Source organism: Chiloscyllium plagiosum, chromosome 21 (assembly GCF_004010195.1).
Source record: "Chiloscyllium plagiosum isolate BGI_BamShark_2017 chromosome 21, ASM401019v2, whole genome shotgun sequence".
Classification (NCBI taxonomy): Eukaryota; Metazoa; Chordata; class Chondrichthyes; order Orectolobiformes; family Hemiscylliidae; genus Chiloscyllium; species Chiloscyllium plagiosum.
Window position 1 is genome coordinate 22,309,120 of NC_057730.1, and position 19,132 is coordinate 22,328,251.

Sequence of the window (19,132 nt, forward strand, 5' to 3'; positions counted from 1 at the left end):
TAAAACCAGTGTGTAATTTTAATACACTTCGCATTGTAAGTGTTCAGGCACAATACAGAGTCTCATATGTACATCCAGAAACACTGAGCCCCGGTGAAAGCTGGAACCTGTTTATAATTGCATCAGTGTCCACTTTTACACAAAGTATTACCATAATCCTAAAAAAATAAACAGAGTCCACTTTATACATGGTGCAAGCTGCATGAGGCAGCACCTGTCTTGCACATACTTGCAATGACTGTACAAATACAGGCATTCTAAATACAATTGTAAACAGAGCTTCAAATTTCAACACACAAGCTGGCCAGCCACATTTGACAAAGGTGAGACCAACGTTGTGACACCATGGTACCTGGATCACAGTTTGTACACTGGGAGGAAACTCCTTTCAGGTACAGAGAATACCTGTTATATATACCACAGTGGAGTTCAATCATGTCGTAGATGTAGCATGGGAAAAGAAACGTTATGGTGGGGTCTATCCAAAGTAACTGAGAACAAGACTTATGAAGGTGCCTATAATGCAGAATCTCAGAGGTCCCAGCAACTGTAGACACAGGATCCCACGATGGTTTTAGTGGCTTCAGAGCCTGGACCACTGAACGGGGCCCAGGAAATACAGAGCATTGCAACCCATCAAGGAAAGGCAACTACCTCTACAGCACAAACACCTCATTGATAACCATTCCAGTTCCGGAGTGCATAATCAAAGGTTGGCTTCATCTTCCATTAGCAAACATAGAATCTTTTTTGTAGATTGCTGGGATGCTGTGCAAGAGCAGAGTTGTCAGCACTCCATGAAGGGTCAAAGAAACAGGCGACATGCTGTGCAGAGTACACATTTAATAGCAGAGGATGGAACAGTGCTGATCCTTTTATGCTACCATCTTAGGAATAAAAGCAAAGGAGAAGGAAGCGAGAAGTGAACCAAAAATGGGAATGGATTCTTTTTTTTTTAAAAAAAGGCAAGATGCAAGGTTGTGCCAACACCTCATTGTATATATAGGAACCAACAGATCTGATAAACTTTGGCAACAGCCATAATCCAAGAGGTCAAGTCCAATCAATAGTGGTGGTGTAGTGTACCACTAACATTAGACTTCCACTTATCTGCCTCTGACTTGGTGTACTTATGTCTATAAAAAAAAAATATTCATGTACTCAAGGCAAAGGATAAAAACATGGCTCATTGCAGGCCCCTGAGAATCAAACATCTACAACTCAAAACAAATCTTTCCCATTTGAAAACAATGGCCTCTCTCCCAACGACTCAACAGCTTCAGATTATGGAATCAAACAGGAACACAGCAGAATGCATTTTATGTGGAGGTGCTTTAGAAATAGGAAGTGCTGGTAATACTCAATATCCTAGAAGTCAGGTAGTATTTATAAAATTCACTTCCACTCTTGAAACTGTGGAACAAACCGGTGACCAGTAGTTAAACAGGTCCATGTAGATCATGTTACAATGTAATAAAGGGGCTTTCATTTGCTTATGTGATGCATCTCAACTGTACAGGTCTTCGCAATTACCACTGATATGCCAATTGTGTGTCAAGAGTAAGTCACTATAAAGCTCCCTTCATTACCATTTAAAGCAGCACTGTTTTAGTTTAAAACTCAATCTCCCCATAACCACCCACTTCAACAGAGATGATGTCCATTTTGATAGTTTTAACTATGAACAAAATTATTTGGTTCTAGAATTTGTCAACTACAATTACATTTAAACTGCCAAATAAATGCTCGAATTTAGAGAAAATTAGCTTTTGTTAAAAAAAAATTTGCAGTTATTTATTTTGTGTCTCTGAACAGAGAAGTTAAGTCAGTGCCCCAAGAACAGGGCAGACAGTATTGGGTTTTGATGTTAGAGATGTACCATTGCCAAGGATCTGGAAAATATTTAGATCAATACAAGGAACCAAGTCTTCAAATATTATTGCTGCCTAAAGCCTCCGTGGCCTGAGGAAAGTAACAGGGGCCTGCTATGTATTAATGATTGTAGCAAAAGCGAAAGGAGAGGACAATCCTGAAAAGACCAATATCCTGTGGATGATAACTGGGCTATTATCTTAAGCCCTCACTGATTTTAAAAAGTCACATTTTTCAGCTTCCTATTTGTGTGAAACGACTTTTGAAAAATGTTTGAATCTTCAAGTATAAGCTTTATTCACCTATTTAACACGTTTAGCCTAGATGGCCCAACTTTAACACTAAATAGCAATATGAGCAGCTGACAAATCTGATAAAGCTTCAGGTAAGCATGAAGGCCTCACTCACTACAGAACCCTAGCCTCTTCATGGCTCAGGATCTCCACATTTCCAAAGTTCCTGATCTGTACCATCATCTTCATAGGTTAGAAATCCCAACTAAACTCTGGTCAGTCATGTGTCCACTCTAAACCTAGCAGATTTGCAGGTCCTTCCATTTGTACAGTTAATTAAATCACCATGCCAGAAGCTCTTTTTCCACCTACTCTCCCTGGTGGTCACTAATCCTTCGCACAAAAAACTTTTTTAGCAGCCTCTGGCCATTCAATACCACGTTCTCCAGCAAAGCAGCGGAAAGTGTGTGTTTGGACAACAGATTGAGAATTGAACAATAAAGAGGCTCAGAGTTTAAAAAAATATTGGGCCAGGACAAAGTGTGACCCATGGACTAAGAAAGAAAATAAATTCTCCTTCTGTCACAGTCTGATTGGTAAAAGTTCACTTTACTGCAGTCACCACAATTCGGAGACAAACAGAGAATAAGTTAGATACTAATAAAAAAACATGAATGCCAACAAAAACAACACTTGGTCTTTTATACTTACTGATCACACATCTTCCAATTTGTTTCAATCCTATATTCTGTTCCACCTACAATTCTACACTCCACAGCCCACCTCAACATTTCCTCAACAAATCAGATGTGGACACATGACACAGACAAAGGTGAGTAAAAGTTGAACAAGACTGACTAATGAAAGAAAGGGATCATAAGAGAATTGTTACAAAGATGAGTGGAAGTCTAATGAAAATATAAAATAAATTTACTCAACTTAAAAACTTCTTAAAAAATAATCCAGCATACTTGTTTTTTTTGAGAGGGTAATTCAAAGGATTGGAACACAGTTTATAACACAAGCACTTCTTCAATTAAGCATGTGCCACTGATATCACATTGGAATGATATGACCTAAAATTGTAAGTTCTCTGCCTGCACAGAGTAGAAATGTTCAAGGCAAATCAAAGTAAATGAGGAAACAAAGTGCTGAACACAGTCGCACTGCCGGGGAGAGTCTCATTAATCCAAATAAACAGTTGAGAGGACCACGTTGATGTGAGGGTGCGAACGATTGATGTCTATTCAGTGCAGGCTACATGATTGGTTTGCATCATGTCAATGTACTGAATACAACCATTATATTTCTCCAGGACAAAGACAAAGTGCTGCAGCAGCGTACTGACGGATCCAGCTAGCAGGTTGCACTGGACAGCCTGGCAGGAGGGCAAGGATGAAGGCATCAGTTGGGAGGGCTATAGCTTGATTGTTCCAGGAGGTAAACTGCCATTACAAAGCCTGTAGTAACGCAGATCATTCACAAGTCTGTGTACACTCTGTGTAAATGAAGGCAAATCCTAGCACAAGGGAGAGAGAAAGAGAAAATGTTAGTAAGTGGTTCCTCAAATAATCGCTGCAATAAAGCAAAATTTTAATTTTATATGAAGACAATGGACAGAACTGGATTTGCATTACACCTATAAGTGATGGCAGTACCTGCAGGATTATTCATAATATTGGGTTTGACAGACTGTGGGCAGATGTTACTTCTGTGTCATTCCTGAACAACAAAAACTTGACGTTATAATAACTTAAGCCGAATGTTTGGGCAGTAACTTCCTACAAGTGCTGCAATATCTGCTCAACAGCTATAGCAAAAGATATCACTTTGCTAATATCCTAATGGTAATAATGAACAGACGGAACAGAAATAATCTGGGCAAAGTGACAAAAACCAACTGCAGTATGCTGTCTCAAACAAAAAGGTTACCCCAAATTTTCAAGTTCAAAATCAGTATACTTACAAAAAGCAGCTTCAAAATTTCAATATAAAATAAATTTAAAAACAATAATGAGCTATAGGGACAGCCCAAATAAAAGATATGTACAGAAAGGTCAGCTCACTAAGAACACAAATTGAAACTTTTGCCCTATACCTAGAGGTATTAAATATGAAAAATGGGAAGTAATTTTGAGCTTGTAGAAAACCTTAAAAAGGACATGAAAACTGTGTTCAATTGTGGACCCTCCATCACAGGAAGGGATGGGGACCAGAGATAAGTGCAACATGGAAGAACCAAGATGTTCTAGTGATCAGCATTTGGTGAGGGAGACAGTCACGAGTTGATGGGACATCTCGTTACAGTTGAGAAGTTTAAAATGGTGCGCTAATAGGTTTTTGTGATTATGAAAAACAAAGTGGGAGATTATAGACGCCTTGACCTGTGTAGACATTTACAAAGTAAATATAATGATGTTATCATGAAAGAGTTACTGAGGTGCAGCTCAAATGTGTCATTCTCTGCTACAAAATCTTGTTAAATCCATAAATAATTTAAAAATGGAATTAAATAAAAACTGGAGAGAATGACCGCAGTTTTCTTTAGCTTAACACCGATTAGTCAGAACATAATCTCAGCAACTCCTGAAACTCCAAACCAAGACGACAGTGCCTTGCAAAACTGAAACGATAGATCACTAAAGCAACAGGTCCCCTAACTGTAATCTTACATAGCTGTGTAATGAATGGCAAAAATTAAAAATATAACTTTTCACTTACATAAAGCAGCTTTTAAAAGAACAGCCTGTAATAACCCTGGAGACAAGTTCAAATGTCCCCTGAAATTTAAGTTCAGTTACATAAGATCTGAAAAGAAAAGCTAGCCACAGTAATAGTAACCACAAAACTATTCCTGTAGAAACACTTGGCTTTAGAGAACAAGATTTTCCTTTAGAATTGGTCTAATCAAATCTCTACAATAATAGCAAACCAATACAAGTCACTGGCATCAACCTAGGGCCAGTTCACCATACAATTTTTCCACAAACATACTTGGAACCTTAAGTAGTTGTACTACTTAATAATCAAGCAGCTGATGGTCATACTAATTGAAATGTAGCTTTTAGCCAACATTCCAGATTGTTTCATTACCATTGCTGGGTACAGTGAGGGAGGGGGCAGGGCAAGGGCAAAGCAATTAAAAAAAACTGAGGATGGCAGCCCAGGGAGCTCTCAACATTAACTAATGAGTTTTGAAAAGATTTGTAGCTCAGGTTGAGGTTTTGGATGTAGGTTTGCTCGCTGAGCTGGAAGGTTCATTTCCAGACATTTCATTACCCTACTGGGTAACATCTTCAGTGGGCCTCAGGCGAAGCACTGCTGAAAATTCCTGCTTTCTATTTATATGTTTGGGTTTCTTTGGGTTGGTGTCATTTCCTGTGAAGTCACTTCCTGTTCCTTTTCTCAGGGAGTGGTAGATGGGGTCAAACTCTGTTGTTGGAAATCCATGCTTCTAGGAATTCTTGTGCGTGTCTTTGTTTGGCTTGTCCTAGGTTGGATGTGTTGTCCCAGTCGAAGTGGTGTCCTTCCTCATCGGTTTGTGAGGATACTAGAGAGAGAGGGTAATGTCTTTTTGCGGCTAGATGGTGTTCCCGTATCCTGGTGGCTAGTTTTCTGCCTGTTTGTTCAATGTAGTGTTTGTTATAGTCCTTACACAGTATTTTGTAAATGACATTAATTTTGCTCATTGTTTGTATAGGGTCTTTCAAGTTCGTTAGCTGCTGTTTTAATGTGTTGGTGGATTTGTGGGCTACCATAATGCCAAGGGGACGGAGTAGTCTGGCGGTCATTTCCAAGATGTGTGGCTAGGGATTCTGAAGTTTTATCTGCTTGTTTGGGTTTGTTGCTGAGGAATCGGCATTGGGTACACACGAGCCAACACACACTGCAGCAGAGGAACTACGCAGAGCAGAGGAAAATTACTTATACCGTATATTCAAAAACAATGGGTAACTATGAACACAGTCCGCCGATTTCTCAGCAACAAACCCAAACAAGCAGATAAAACATGTTCAGAAAGCCAAGCCACTCTCCCCTACATCAAAGACATCGCGGCAATGACTGCCAGACTATTCAGACCCCTTGGCATCATGGTAGCCCACAAATCCACCAACACACAAAACAGCAGCTAATAAATTTGAAAGATCCTATACAGACAATTAGCAAAACTAATGTCATTTACAAAATACCGTGCAAGAACTATAACACACTACATTGGACAAACAGGCAGAAAACTAGCCACCAGGATACAGGAACACCAACTCGCCACAAAAAGACATTACTTTCTCACTAGTATCCTCACATACAGATGAGGAAGGACACCATTTCAACTGGGACAACACATCCATCCTAGGACAAGCCAAACAGAGACACACACGAGAATTCCTAGAAGCATGGCATTCCAACCGGAACTCTATCAAACACACAGAGTTAGACCCCATCTACTACCCCCCGAGATAAGGAACAGGAAGTGACTTCACCACAGGAAATATCACCACCCCAGGAAATGACATCACCAACCCAAAGAAACCAAACACAAATAGAAAGCAAGATTTTTCAGCATTGCTTCGCCTGAGGCCCACTGGAGATATTATCTAGTAGGGTAACAAAACTTATGGAAATGAGCCTTCCAGCTCTGCGAGCAAACCTACATCCATTAACTCTAATGTTTACCAAGTCCCCTTTCATTAAGCCAGGGGTAGGTACAATCTACCTGATGTAATCATTAATCTGTTCGAGAAGCATCTGTCCATGACAGTACTGTATTGTGAAAGGTGGCCACTGCATTATCATTGTGGGGGCAAAGAGCCATCTCAGAGGGAAGATACGTTCTACGTATGTCATGTGGTAATGGCATGTTCATGGTACAGATTCTGAACAAATCTGGCAATTCAAAACTGGGCACACAAGGAAAAGGCCAGAATTGTATTCCATCACATCCTTACTATCTGATACATCCCTCGGTCTACCATTACCATTAAGACAGGGGAGCAAGCCAGGTTCAAAGAGTGCAGGATAGCATGAACAAAGAACCAGAGAAACCTAAACATGATACTGAAGCTACAAAGCACATCCTAAACAGTGTAAACAATATAAAGAAATTAAGCAATCCAACAACAAACAAATCAGATTTGCAGCTGTCACATTCAACCTTGAATGGTTGTGGATAATTATACAATTAATATTAGGAGGAGGGCCCACAAACTTCTATATCCTCAACTATGGAAGACCCAGCATTTAAACGCAAAATTTAAAGATAAAGCATTTGCAATACATTCAGCCAAATGATCCTCTCATCCTCCTGTCACACTGCATTATACAGCAAAATCAGATCATATGAAACTCCTTAATGAAAAGTTGTCATTCCTGCTGGCAGAAAATGAAATCTAATAGCAAGATGCCAGTCATAAGTAAAACTTGCAGATTGGAAACTCCTAATTAGCTGAACTCTCATAAGCTTGTAATGAAATCACACTTGAGGTGTGTGGAAGTTAGGCCACACTACAGTGCAAAATAAAGGGTAAGCCATCATTTGGCAGAGATGTCTCCAAGTGCTGTTAAACCAGAGAGAAAAAGTTAAAAATGTAATTGATTGGAGACTATGTGAAGCTGATACATCAAGTAGAAAACAGTGATACAAAAGAGAAAAAATGGCTACCACTAAGAAGTGGAAGCTTATATTATGTTTGGCAACCATTCTGAAGCACAAAACAAGATCTTGGAACAGTTTGATAAGCAGGCCTTTTCTCTGGCAACGAAAAAGAACTAGAATGGCTTCCCATTTCCAATGAAGTAGCTCTTATGTGGGATAAAGCAGCTTGAGCAGAGAACATTCCCATCTCTGGTCCAATGCTGCAGGAAAGGGAAATCAACCTGGCAAGAACACTGGGCCACAAGAACTACATCTGCAGTGAAGAATAGCTGGACCAATTCAAGACAAGGCATTTCAGACTTCCATGCATTAAGTGGTTAAGGTTTTGCTTGGCAGCCACACCCATGTCCTGAACAAGTATGGGTCAAGGGACATTTTTAACATGGAAGAAATCAGACTGTTATAATATTTTTTCAGGTTCTTTAATGTTTAAAAGTGAACATGAATGGTGGAAAGCAAAGCAAGACATGTCACTACAATGGTCTGCTGCTATGGTCAGTATCAACATGGAACCAAAAATAGCTGCCTCTTGTCATAGGCTGAAGATATTAGAGAATGTTAAGACTTTACCCATATAGTATGAGGCAATAAGTATCCTGATGACCTTCAGCATTTTTGAATTGTGGAACAGTAAAGTGGACAAAATGCATAAAAGAAAAAGGAAGTCATTATAGATCATTATCCTGCACATTGGACATCACTGGCCTCAACAGTGTCAAGTTGATGTTTTTGTTTCCGGCATTATCATCAAGTTCTAGCCAATAGACCTGGAGGTAATTAGGAACCTAAAAACAAACTACTGATGATAGCTGATCTCTCATGTTTGAGACCAGAGATGAAAGACAACCCAAATGCTCAGAAGGCTATGTCTGTGATAAAGGGAGAGAAGAAAGTGGAGATGGAAGCCAAAGTCACCAACTGCTTTTATCACACTGGATTCAAAAAAGCTACATCCATGCAGGATGCCAATAACAACGAACAGAGCATGGAAAACTAACCCAGTAACAAAGCTCTTCTCATTCACGTGTGGGAAGCCATTGTGGAAATTCCAGCAGGGCCAGTGAAACTTAAAGTGGACATCATATGCTGCACAACAGAAATGACAGATGAGGCAATCATAGATGTAATGTTTTTAACAGAGGAGGCTGAACCTTGAAGTGTGATGATGAATTCCCACCCACCCAACCATCAGTTCAAACCACAAAAGACTGGAGATGCTCCAGAATCTTGCACTGCAGCATTAAACATGGAAAACACATTTGGTTGTTTTTAGGTTGTAGGTCAGGTTGAGGTTCTGGATGCAAGTTTGCTCGCTGAGCTGGAAGGTTCATTTTCAGACGTTTCGTCACCATACTAGGCAACATTGTCAGTGAGCCTCCAGTGAAGCACTGGTGTTATGTCCTGCTTTCTATTTGTGTTTAGGTTTCCTTGAGTTGGTGTTGTCATTTTCTGTTCTCTCAGAGGGTGGTGGATAGGCTCCAAATCAATGGGCCTATGGATACAATTCTGGTTGGAATGCCATGCTTCTAGGAATTCTCGTGTGTGTGTCTGTTTCGCATGTCCTAGGATGGATGTGTTGTCCCAGTCCAAGTGGTATCTTTCCTCATCTGTATGTAAGGACACTAGTGATAGTGGGTCAGGTCTTTTTGTGGCTAGTTATGTTCATGTTTCCTGGTGGCTAGTTTTCTGCCTGTTTGTCCAATATAGGGTTTGTTACAGTCCTTGCAAGATATTTTGTAAATGACGTTTGTTTTGCTTGTTGTTTGTATAGGACCTTTTAAGTTCATTAGCTGCTGTTTTAATGTATTGGTGGATTTGTGAGCTACCATGATGTCAAAAGGTCTGAGTAGTCTGGCAGTCATTTCAGAGATGTCTGATGTATGGCAGAGTAGGTTAGGGTTTCTGGACACGTTTTGTATGCTTGTTTGGATTTGTTGCTGAGAAATTGGCGGACTGTGTTGATTGAGTACTTGTTCTTTTTGAGTACGCTGTATAGGTGATTTTCTTCTGCTCTTCGTAGTACCTCTGTGCTGCAGTGTGTGGTGGCTCGTTGAAATAATGTTCTAATGCAGCTTAGTTTGTGGGTGTTGGGATTATTGCTTCTGTAGTTGAGTATTTGGTGCATCTGTGTTGTTTTCCTGTAGACGCTGGTTTGAAGTTTCCCATTGGCTGTTCGCTCTGTGACATGTAGGAATGGCAGTTTGTTGTTGTTTTCCTCCTCCTTTAGTGAACTTTATACCAGTGAGGATATTATTGATGATCTTGAAGGTTTCCTCTAACTTGTTTTGTTTAGTGATGATAAAGGTGTCATCCACATAGTAGACCCAAAGTTTGAGTTGGATGGTTAGCAGAGCTGTTTGTTTAAGGCTCCGCATTACTGCCTCTAAGGATCCTGATATCGGAGATCCCTTGGGTGTTCCATTGATTTGTCTGGAGGTTTTGTTATTGAAAGTGAAGTGGGTGGGCATAGGTCCACTAGCTCAATGATGTTGTCCTTGATGAGGTTGGTGGTGTTTGGTGTGTATCTCTTTGGTTGTCCTAATAGTGTAGTCAGTGTTTCCTTGGCCAGATTGATGTTGATGGATGTGAACAGGACTGTTACATCATCTAGAGAACAACCCTACAACTAGAGAACAAAATCACAGCCTTACTTAAAATTTCAGAAATCTGGAGAATTAAACAAGACAGAGTTCCAAAAACAAAACCATATAGATCCAACACACCACGCTTCTACGGACTACCCAAAATTCACATACCAGGAGCCCCCCTCAGATCACAGTCTCACTACCTGGAACACTAATATACAGATGAGCCAAGGAACTACACCAAAAACACTAAAGCACTTAGTGAAACACTCTCACCACTCCATCCACTCCATGCATGTATTCCTGAACACCAAACGACACAAAGATAGATGATGAAGAAATCATGGTCTCATTTGACGTAACAGCCCTTTTAACAACCTGGCCAAAGAAACACTGATTACACTATTAAAAGAACCAAACACAACCAACCTCATCAGCAAGGACAACACAGTTAAGCTAGTGGACCTATGCCTTACCACCCACTTCAGTTTCAATAACAAAACGTACAGAGAAATAATTGGAACACCTATGGGATCTCCGATATCAGGGTTCTTAGCAGAGGCAGTAATGCGGAGACTTGAACAAACAGCTCTGCCAACCATCCAACCCAAATTTTGGGTCTGCTTTGTCACCACTAAACGAAACAAATTAGAAGAAACCATCGAGACCATCAATAATGTCCTTACTGGCATAAAATTCACAAAAAAAAAAGGAAACATCAAACTGCCATCCCTAGATGTCACAGTAGAGCGAACAGCCAATTGGGATCTTCAAACCAGTGTCTACAGGAAAACACAGATGAACCAAATACTCAACTACTGAAACAATCATCCCAACACCCACAAACGAAGCTGCATTAGAACATTATTTCAACGAGCCACCACACTACAGCAAAGACGAACTACGCAGAGCAGAGGAAAATACCTATACAGTGTATTTAAAAAGAACAAGTACCCAATCAACACAGTCTGCCAATTTTTTAGCAACAAATCCAAACAAGCAGGCAAAACGCGCCCAGAAACCTTAGCCACTCTGCCCTACACATCAAAGACATCTCTGAAATGACTGCCAACTACTCAGACCTCTTGGCATCCTGGTAGCCCACAAACACATTAAAACAGCAGTTAATGAACTTAAAAGATCCTATACAAACAACAAGCAAAAGAATCATCATTTACAAAATACCTTGCAAGAACTGTGACAAACACTATATTGGACAAACAGGCAGAAAATTAGCAACCGGGATACATAAACATCAAGTAGCCACAAAAAGACATGACCCACTATCACTAGTATCCTAGACACCACTTTGACTGGGACAACACATCCATCCTAGGACATGCCAAACAGAGGCACGCACAAGAATTCCTAGAAGCATGGCATTCCAACTGGAACTGGATCAATAACACATTGATTTGGACCCCATTTACCACCCCTTGAGAAAAAGAACAGGAAAAAACGTCTCTGATCCAAGGAAACGAAACACAAATAGAAAGTGGGACATAACACCAGCGCTTAACCAGAGGCTCACAGACGTTACCTAGTGTAATGACAAAACATCTGAAAACAAACCTTCCAGTTCAGCGAGCAAACTTACACATGTGTTTGATTGTTTTCATAGGATAGTGGATTTTAGCATTCTCATCCAAAGACAGCACACCAAGCAGGTGATCAGATTTCTGAGTAGATTTCCATAATCATTGTGATTTTGTTGTACAACATCAGGCCATTGTTGGATGTGAAGAACTTAAAATAAATTTTCAAATATTTACTGCAATTTTCTTCATTTTTGATACAGCATGTTTGTAGGCAAAACCAGCTTGCACAGCTGCATCTTTGGCTACATTGAAGCTTCACTTAAACATTTAGGTGCACCACCCTGCAATTTCACTTATCTGTAACATTGTGATGCCAGTCTTCAGCCAATTCAATTCACTTCATGTGATAGCAAACAATGTCTGAATGCATGGTATGCAGCAAGGGCAGTGTGCTCTAAAACAATATCCCAGGTTTAGTGCAGGTCCAGACTAGCTGCTACCCTGGCTAAACTTTTCAGTACAACTTCAACACTAGCATTTACCTGACAAAGTGAAAAATGTCCTGTAAAGGGCAATTCACAAAAATCTAGATCAATCCAATTGGTCAATTACAAGCCTATTAATCTACTTTTGATTATCAGCAAAACGATGGAAAAAGTTGGTGTTAAGCATGTTTGCTGATATATAGTTTGGGTTCAGAATTACCTCACTGCAGCCTTGGTCCAAATATGGATAAAATAGCTCAACTCCAGAGGTGAGTGGAGAGTCACTGATCTTGACATTAATTCAGCATTTCAGAGACTGCTATATATCAAGGAGCTCCATCAAGTCTATGGCAACCATCTGAAAACTCTTCATTGGATTAGGTGATACCTGGAGCAAAGGAAGATTGTGGTCCTTGGAAACCAAATATCTTGACTTCAGGATGTAGCTGCTGGAGTTCTTCAGGATATAGCCTAGGACTAACCATCTTCAGTTACTTTATCCTTCCTTGTTTGCTAACATCAGCACAGCATTCAGTTCCACTTGCAACTCAGATACTGAAATTGTTGTGCTCACTTACAAGACCTTGCTGAACAGTAAAGATTGGCTGATAAGTGGCAAGTAATACTAGATTCATAAATTTCGCCATCTTCAATAAGGAGACTTTAATCATCTTCCTTCGACCTTCATCAGCATTATCACCAAATCCTCAGGAACCAGAAACTGCAGCTTACCACTGATCAGAAATTCAACAGGACTTTAAGTATAAATACTGTGACTGTCAGGGCAGGTGAATGGCTGGGAATTCTGCAGAGGGTATCCAGAATGTATCAATAGACTGCAGCAGTCTTAAAGCAGCTGCACTGTGCAAAGACACCATATAAAGAAATTAGCAAGAACAATGCATTTGACACTCTAGGCAGAGCAATCCACTGATTTGCAACATCTCAGTTTTTCTGGAAGCAGCTTCCAATCCTGCAACCTCTACTACCAAAAATGAGAAGGGCAGCAGATGCACAGGAAAATCATCACTTGCAAGTTTCCATCCAGTCCAAACACCATCTTAACTTGGAAATGTAGTGTCATTACTCCACTGTTGTTGGGTCTAAATTTTGAGCAGCACTATTGTAGTTCATGACCAATTAAAGGATGAGCAATAAATTCTAATCTTGCTGGTAACGCTCATATTCTTTGAAAGATGAAATACAATAGAGAAAACAGAACACCATTCGAGTGAACAGACAGCAGTTTTGCTTTTGGGAAGCAAGGAGATTGGAGATGAACTTCCTCAACTGAAACCAGAGGTTCTTAGCCCAAACTGGCCACTTCCTCCAACTCCATTCATTAGTAATCCTGATCATAAAACAGAACTAAGCTACGCAGCTGCCAAGGACCCCCAGAATTACACACACCTGGCCTTTGTGAATCAATTACATGCACCCCAAATGACTTTATTACATTGAAGCAACTCCCACCACACAAAAAAATGCATATAAATGACTGAGCCCAGCCCATTAAATCTACTGAACTATCCATACAGACTTTATTCTGTAAAAAGGTGGCCCATCAGATTTACCAGGACTAACTGAAGAATGGCAAAGAATTTGCCACACAACAGATTAGGCCTAAATGGCCTATGCAGATGTTTAAGCTTCAGCCCCACTGCACTTCAGCGTCTCCCTCTGTCTCCTGTAATTATCCAGTTTCTTCAAGAGCTGGGGCGGCATGGTGGTTCAGTGGTTAGCACTGTTGCCTCAGTGCCAGAGACCTGGGTTCAATTCCCACCTCGAGCAACTGTGTGTGCACATTCTCCCCGTGTCTGTGTGGGCTTCCTTCGGGGGCTCCGGTTTCCTCCCACAGTCCAAAGATGTGCAGGTTAGGTGAATTGGCCATGCTTAAATTGCCCGTAGTGTTAGGTGCATTAGTCAGGGGTAAATGTAAGGGAATGGGTCTGGGTGGGTTGCTCTTTGGAGGGTCGGTGTGGACTTGTTGGGCTGAAGAGCACTGTTTCCACAGTGTAGGGCATCTAATCTGATCTGAATTTAGGAAAAGGCAAAGTCTGGTTTTCAGAAAAGTTTCTTCTTTGAGATACAAGGGGCAATGTCTTAAAAGAAGAAAACATATGGAGTGGCCCGAATGAATAGATTCAGTTATAATGAAAGGCTGCCTGGAAAACAGGTCCTGAAAAAATTCAAGCAAGAGGACTACACACTGCTCATATTTCAGGTTGCAATTAATAGCCTGCAAATCAGGTCACCAAAGCAACACAGTAATGTATTAACCACATACAAACAATGAAGGACTGGTTTTATTGGACAGAGGGTGAGCTGGACACTGATAATCCCTGGAGTTGACGGTGTACAAATCAGTTGAATGAACAGAAATTGGTAATAGACTTGCTCAGTCTTTCAGACACTAGAACTTGCCCAAAAATAATGGTTTATAATTTGGTCATGATCATGTCCATCTGTGATCAGCTTATCTACCCGGCTATTTAGAGTCTGCAACAATTGTCTCCATACCTGCAATAGGGTTTCACTGCAAGTTTATTAAAACTCAGCCTACTCAGTTCAATTTGTGGCTTCCTTAACCATAAGCACTTCCTCAATACACCAGCCTGGATAGATGCTACTTCAAATGAAACTATGTTCATTCCTAAAACCTCAGGATGCAACTGCATGAAGGAAATAAACAAGTTGGAAAATGCACTCAAACGTTTTCCCTTATGTCTCCACAGAACACTTACCATGCAGATAAATCACAGCAATTAAACACAGTACTCTACATTACAGCATTCACTAAGTAACTGGGGAATTTAGAAAGGGATCCTTTGGCTGTAGTACCCAGATACTGAATTACATCCATATTTTTAATACCCAGTTGTCTTCCAGTCACTAACCCTGTCCATTTTGAAATTCCTGCCAAGCACCGTTCTTTGATTGGAGTCAACACCATCACAACTGCCCAGGAACTGGGGTAAAAAAACAGTGTAAAAGCTGTTGAAGTCCACTGAGGCCATATTATACACAGCGATGCCAATTTCCTCCTGTAGTAGGTCATGAGATTTGTGGACCAGCACCTGCAGCAACACGTTGATGAACTGAAACAACATGGTCGTTCGGAAGATTTTCTGGGGAGAAAACAGTAAGATTTCTTCAGTATTTAAGAACTTCAGTGAGGCGTGAAAATTCAGAAAGAGAGAGTGTGCTCAGCTCTTGGTACAAGATCTTGCATCCCTCCCCACAGCAAAAGACACTACTTGCATGACCTCAGGATATCTCAATGCTTGACAGCCAATTAAGTACTTTAGAAGTGTAGTCATTAGAGATTGTGGGATAGGCAGCAACTGATTTGCACACAGCAAAGTCATTACAGAACACTGCCATACTGGTCAAGTTTTTATTTTAAAAAAGGTTTTGTTTGAGGTTTAAGCATAAGCCAGGATTAGAAGAATGCTTCATCAGTGCTTGAGAAGACTCCCTTGCCTCTCCTTCAAAATGAACTGATAGGATATTTTACACCTTCTGAGGAGACAGGAATTACTTAAACTGCCTCCAGTTGCTGTATTTTCTTTTTAAAAAGATAGAGACCCAAAACTGTACATAAAACTTCCAGTATGTAGTCTCACCACCCTGTACAGTTGGAAGAAAATTTCCCAGTTTTTAAACTCCAACCTCTTAGAAATTTCTGCCCTTGTATAACCACGTCAGATCAGTAACTAGTCTTCTATAAATATAAACAAATCTCTGAAAACAGAAGAGGTCATAAAAAAAATGATTATTTATGTCAAAGATTTATCAGACACCACCATACTGAATTATCAATGCAGTGTATACATTGGAGGAATGAAAAACTAACCTTCGAATGGAGCTGGGCAAAGTGACAATAGTCCTCCTGGCATGAGTAGCTGCCCAGAAAAATGGTCAAAAGGGTTGGATAGGTGATAGCTATTAATTTTGTCAATGCGAGGTATATTAACAGGGACTGGCAGAGGAAAGCAGCGAAAGCAAAGGGACAAGCCATCATCTTGAGGGAAGACTGAGTTCCCCTGCATCAGGTTGAGTGAAGAACAAAGACAGCTGTCACAAAGATGACAAGGAAAAACAGCAAGAGATGGGATGTTGGAGTGCACTGCTTCTACTTTATTCTACAGAACAGTTTTGGGATCAGTGAAGCATTTGTATCCATCACAGGCTGTATACTTCCTTTCTTTGCCTATTACACTAATGCATACCTAAGCTGCTGCTTAATTCACTCAACCAATCAGAAAATTGCTACAAATTGTCAACTGCTTATATTAACTAAGTGTTTAGATTACTTACAGTGTGGAAACTGGCCCTTTATTCACACAAGTGGACAGTTGGCAGTTCTGAGTAAAGACTCTGCCTGGTCCAATTAATAGCTAAAGACCAGCAAATTCTCAGCTTCAATTCCTGCTCCATGCTGGGTTATCAGATTTCAGGTAGGGCAGTACATTGAAAATGTTCAACTGGCCTAAGATTTGAAAATGTTCAACTGGCCTAAGAAAGAATTTAAAAAATGACTCCTGAATGACAATGAAGAACGGTATTTATATTTTCTAATAACCTGTTCAGAGATGTTTTTGCACACCTCTGGTGCAGGTGGGACCTGATCTGGTCTCCTGGCTGAGGTTGGGACACTACCAGTGCACCACAACTGCCTGCAGGATTGACTGACCACGGAGAATGGTTTATGTTAGATTTAAGTGGATGATACCATGAAACTAACTAGAGTCTGTAACTTCTGGAAAAGGGGAAAGAATTCTTAATGAAGATCAAATAGAAAAGAATACTGCATTATACAGTGCTAAGCAGAATGGGGCCTGGTGGGATTTGCAATGGAACTTATTGATGGGCAGGAAATTCTCCATAATGAAAACAAATGATATGGATATAGTAATGCACCAGTGTGAAATATTGGACAAAATCATGAGAAAGCATTAGAGGAGTTGGAATCCTTGAAAGTGGATGAGTTACCAGGGCCCGATGGATTGTTGCCTTGGATGTTGAAGGTGGTCGGGGAGAAATTAGTAGATGCTTTGAGGAATATTTTCCAATCTTCGCTGGACACAGGTGAGGTGCTCGAGGACTGGGGGAATGCAAATGTGGTTTAAAAAAGGGGTACAAGAGAAGCGGCAAACAATAATAGGCCAGTTTTCTTACTTCGATAGTGGGCAAGTCATTAAAATCAATTGAGAGATTGAATAACTATCACTTAAAAAGGCTACTAGTCAGTGTGGCTTTGTTAAGGTAAACTCACGCCTTAAAAATATGTGATTGAATTCTTTGAGGATGTGTCTCTATGCTTTCTACATCGACTTTAGTGAGGCATTTGACAAGTTCCCACATGGCAGACTGGTCAAAAAAGGTAAAAGACCATGGGATACAGAGTAATGTGTCAGATTGGATACAAAATTGGCTTAGTAATAGAAACAAAGGATAATTTTCGTCAGCTGCCCTTGCAAATGGAAATCTGTTTAAAATAGTGCTTCACAAGGTTCAGTGTGGGATCCCTGCTATTTTTAACAATTGGGACTTGAAAGTGGGGACCACAATTGGAAATGTGCAGACAACAAAAATTGGTTGCATAGTGGATACTGCAGAAGATAGCTGTAAGTTCCAAAATGATATTGGTGGGTTGGTGAAGTGGAGAGGGCAGATGGAATTCAACTCTAAGTGTGAGGTAATACATTTAGGGAGGTCAAACAGTAAAGGGGAATATACTGAGAGCTAGATGAAGTGAGATCTTAGTGTACATGTGCACAGGTGCCCAAAGATAGCAGTACAGATCAATAAAGTTGTAAAGGTGGCATATGGAATGCTCTCCGTCCTTGGCAGAAGTAGAGAATGAAGAAGTAGGGATATAATGATGAAACTGTTTAAGACACTAGTGAGGCCATAATTGAAATAATTCACGCAGTTCTGGTCACCACATTACAGAAAGGAGACATAATTGCTTTGGAGACTGTGCAAAGAAGACTTACTAGAATGTTGCCAGGGCTGAAGAATTGTAGCTATGAGGAGAGATTGGGGCTGTGTCCCTTGGAACAAAGAAGGTTGAGGGGTGGCATGATTGAGGAATACAAAATTGAGAGGGGTAGAGATACAGTAGACTGGAGGAACCTGCTTCCCTTGGCAGAAAGTTCAAAAACCAAGGGTCAAAGATTCAAGTGAAGTGACAGAGAGATTAGAGAGGATGTGAAGGAATGCTTTTTTTAAAAATGCAGAGTGTGGAGGGTGTCCATAATTCGCTGCCCGAGTTGGCACTGGAGGCAGAACTCTTAAAAGACCTGATCTATACCTAAGATGTATGGGGATATGGGCTAGGTGCAGGAAGATGGGATTAGAAAAGGCATCTGGGTGTCTTTGGGTTGGCATGAACAATATGACCAAATGGCTCTCTTCTGTGCTTTATCGTTTCTATGGTTTTAACTGCATTCCCAGCAAAGTTCAATGTGACTGATTTTAGGACACAGTAATTTTTTTTTTACACTTCATCCCAATTAGAATCATAGAAACGTACAGCATGGAAACAGATGCTTCAGTCCAACTAGTCTACGCTGATCAGATATCCTAAATTAATCTAGCCCCATTTACCAGCATTCAGTCCATATTCCTCTAACCCCTTCCTATTCACATACACATCCAGATGCCTTTTAAAGTGTAGTAAGGTACCAGCCTCCTCCACATCCATACACATACCACCCTCTGCGTGAAAGAAGTGGCCCCTTTTCTTTCCCTTCTCGGT

The 19,132-nt window shown here is 40.5% G+C and overlaps 1 protein-coding gene across 2 annotated transcripts in view; it reads right to left on the bottom strand.

Annotated features, from left to right (window-relative positions):
- xpo6 (exportin 6) overlaps positions 1-19,132 on the bottom strand; it is a 140,600-nt gene continuing 121,468 nt past the window's right edge. Inside the window, exons 23-24 of one of the 2 annotated variants that reach the window (XM_043711504.1) lie at positions 15,264-15,494; positions 1-3,624 (exon numbers count right to left, since the gene is read on the bottom strand). In XM_043711504.1, coding sequence (XP_043567439.1) covers positions 3,523-3,624; positions 15,264-15,494 — 333 coding nt within the window. In that variant the 3' untranslated portion in view covers positions 1-3,522. The remainder of the gene's footprint in view (positions 3,625-15,263; positions 15,495-19,132) is intronic. The other variant, XM_043711505.1, reaches the window with a different exon arrangement.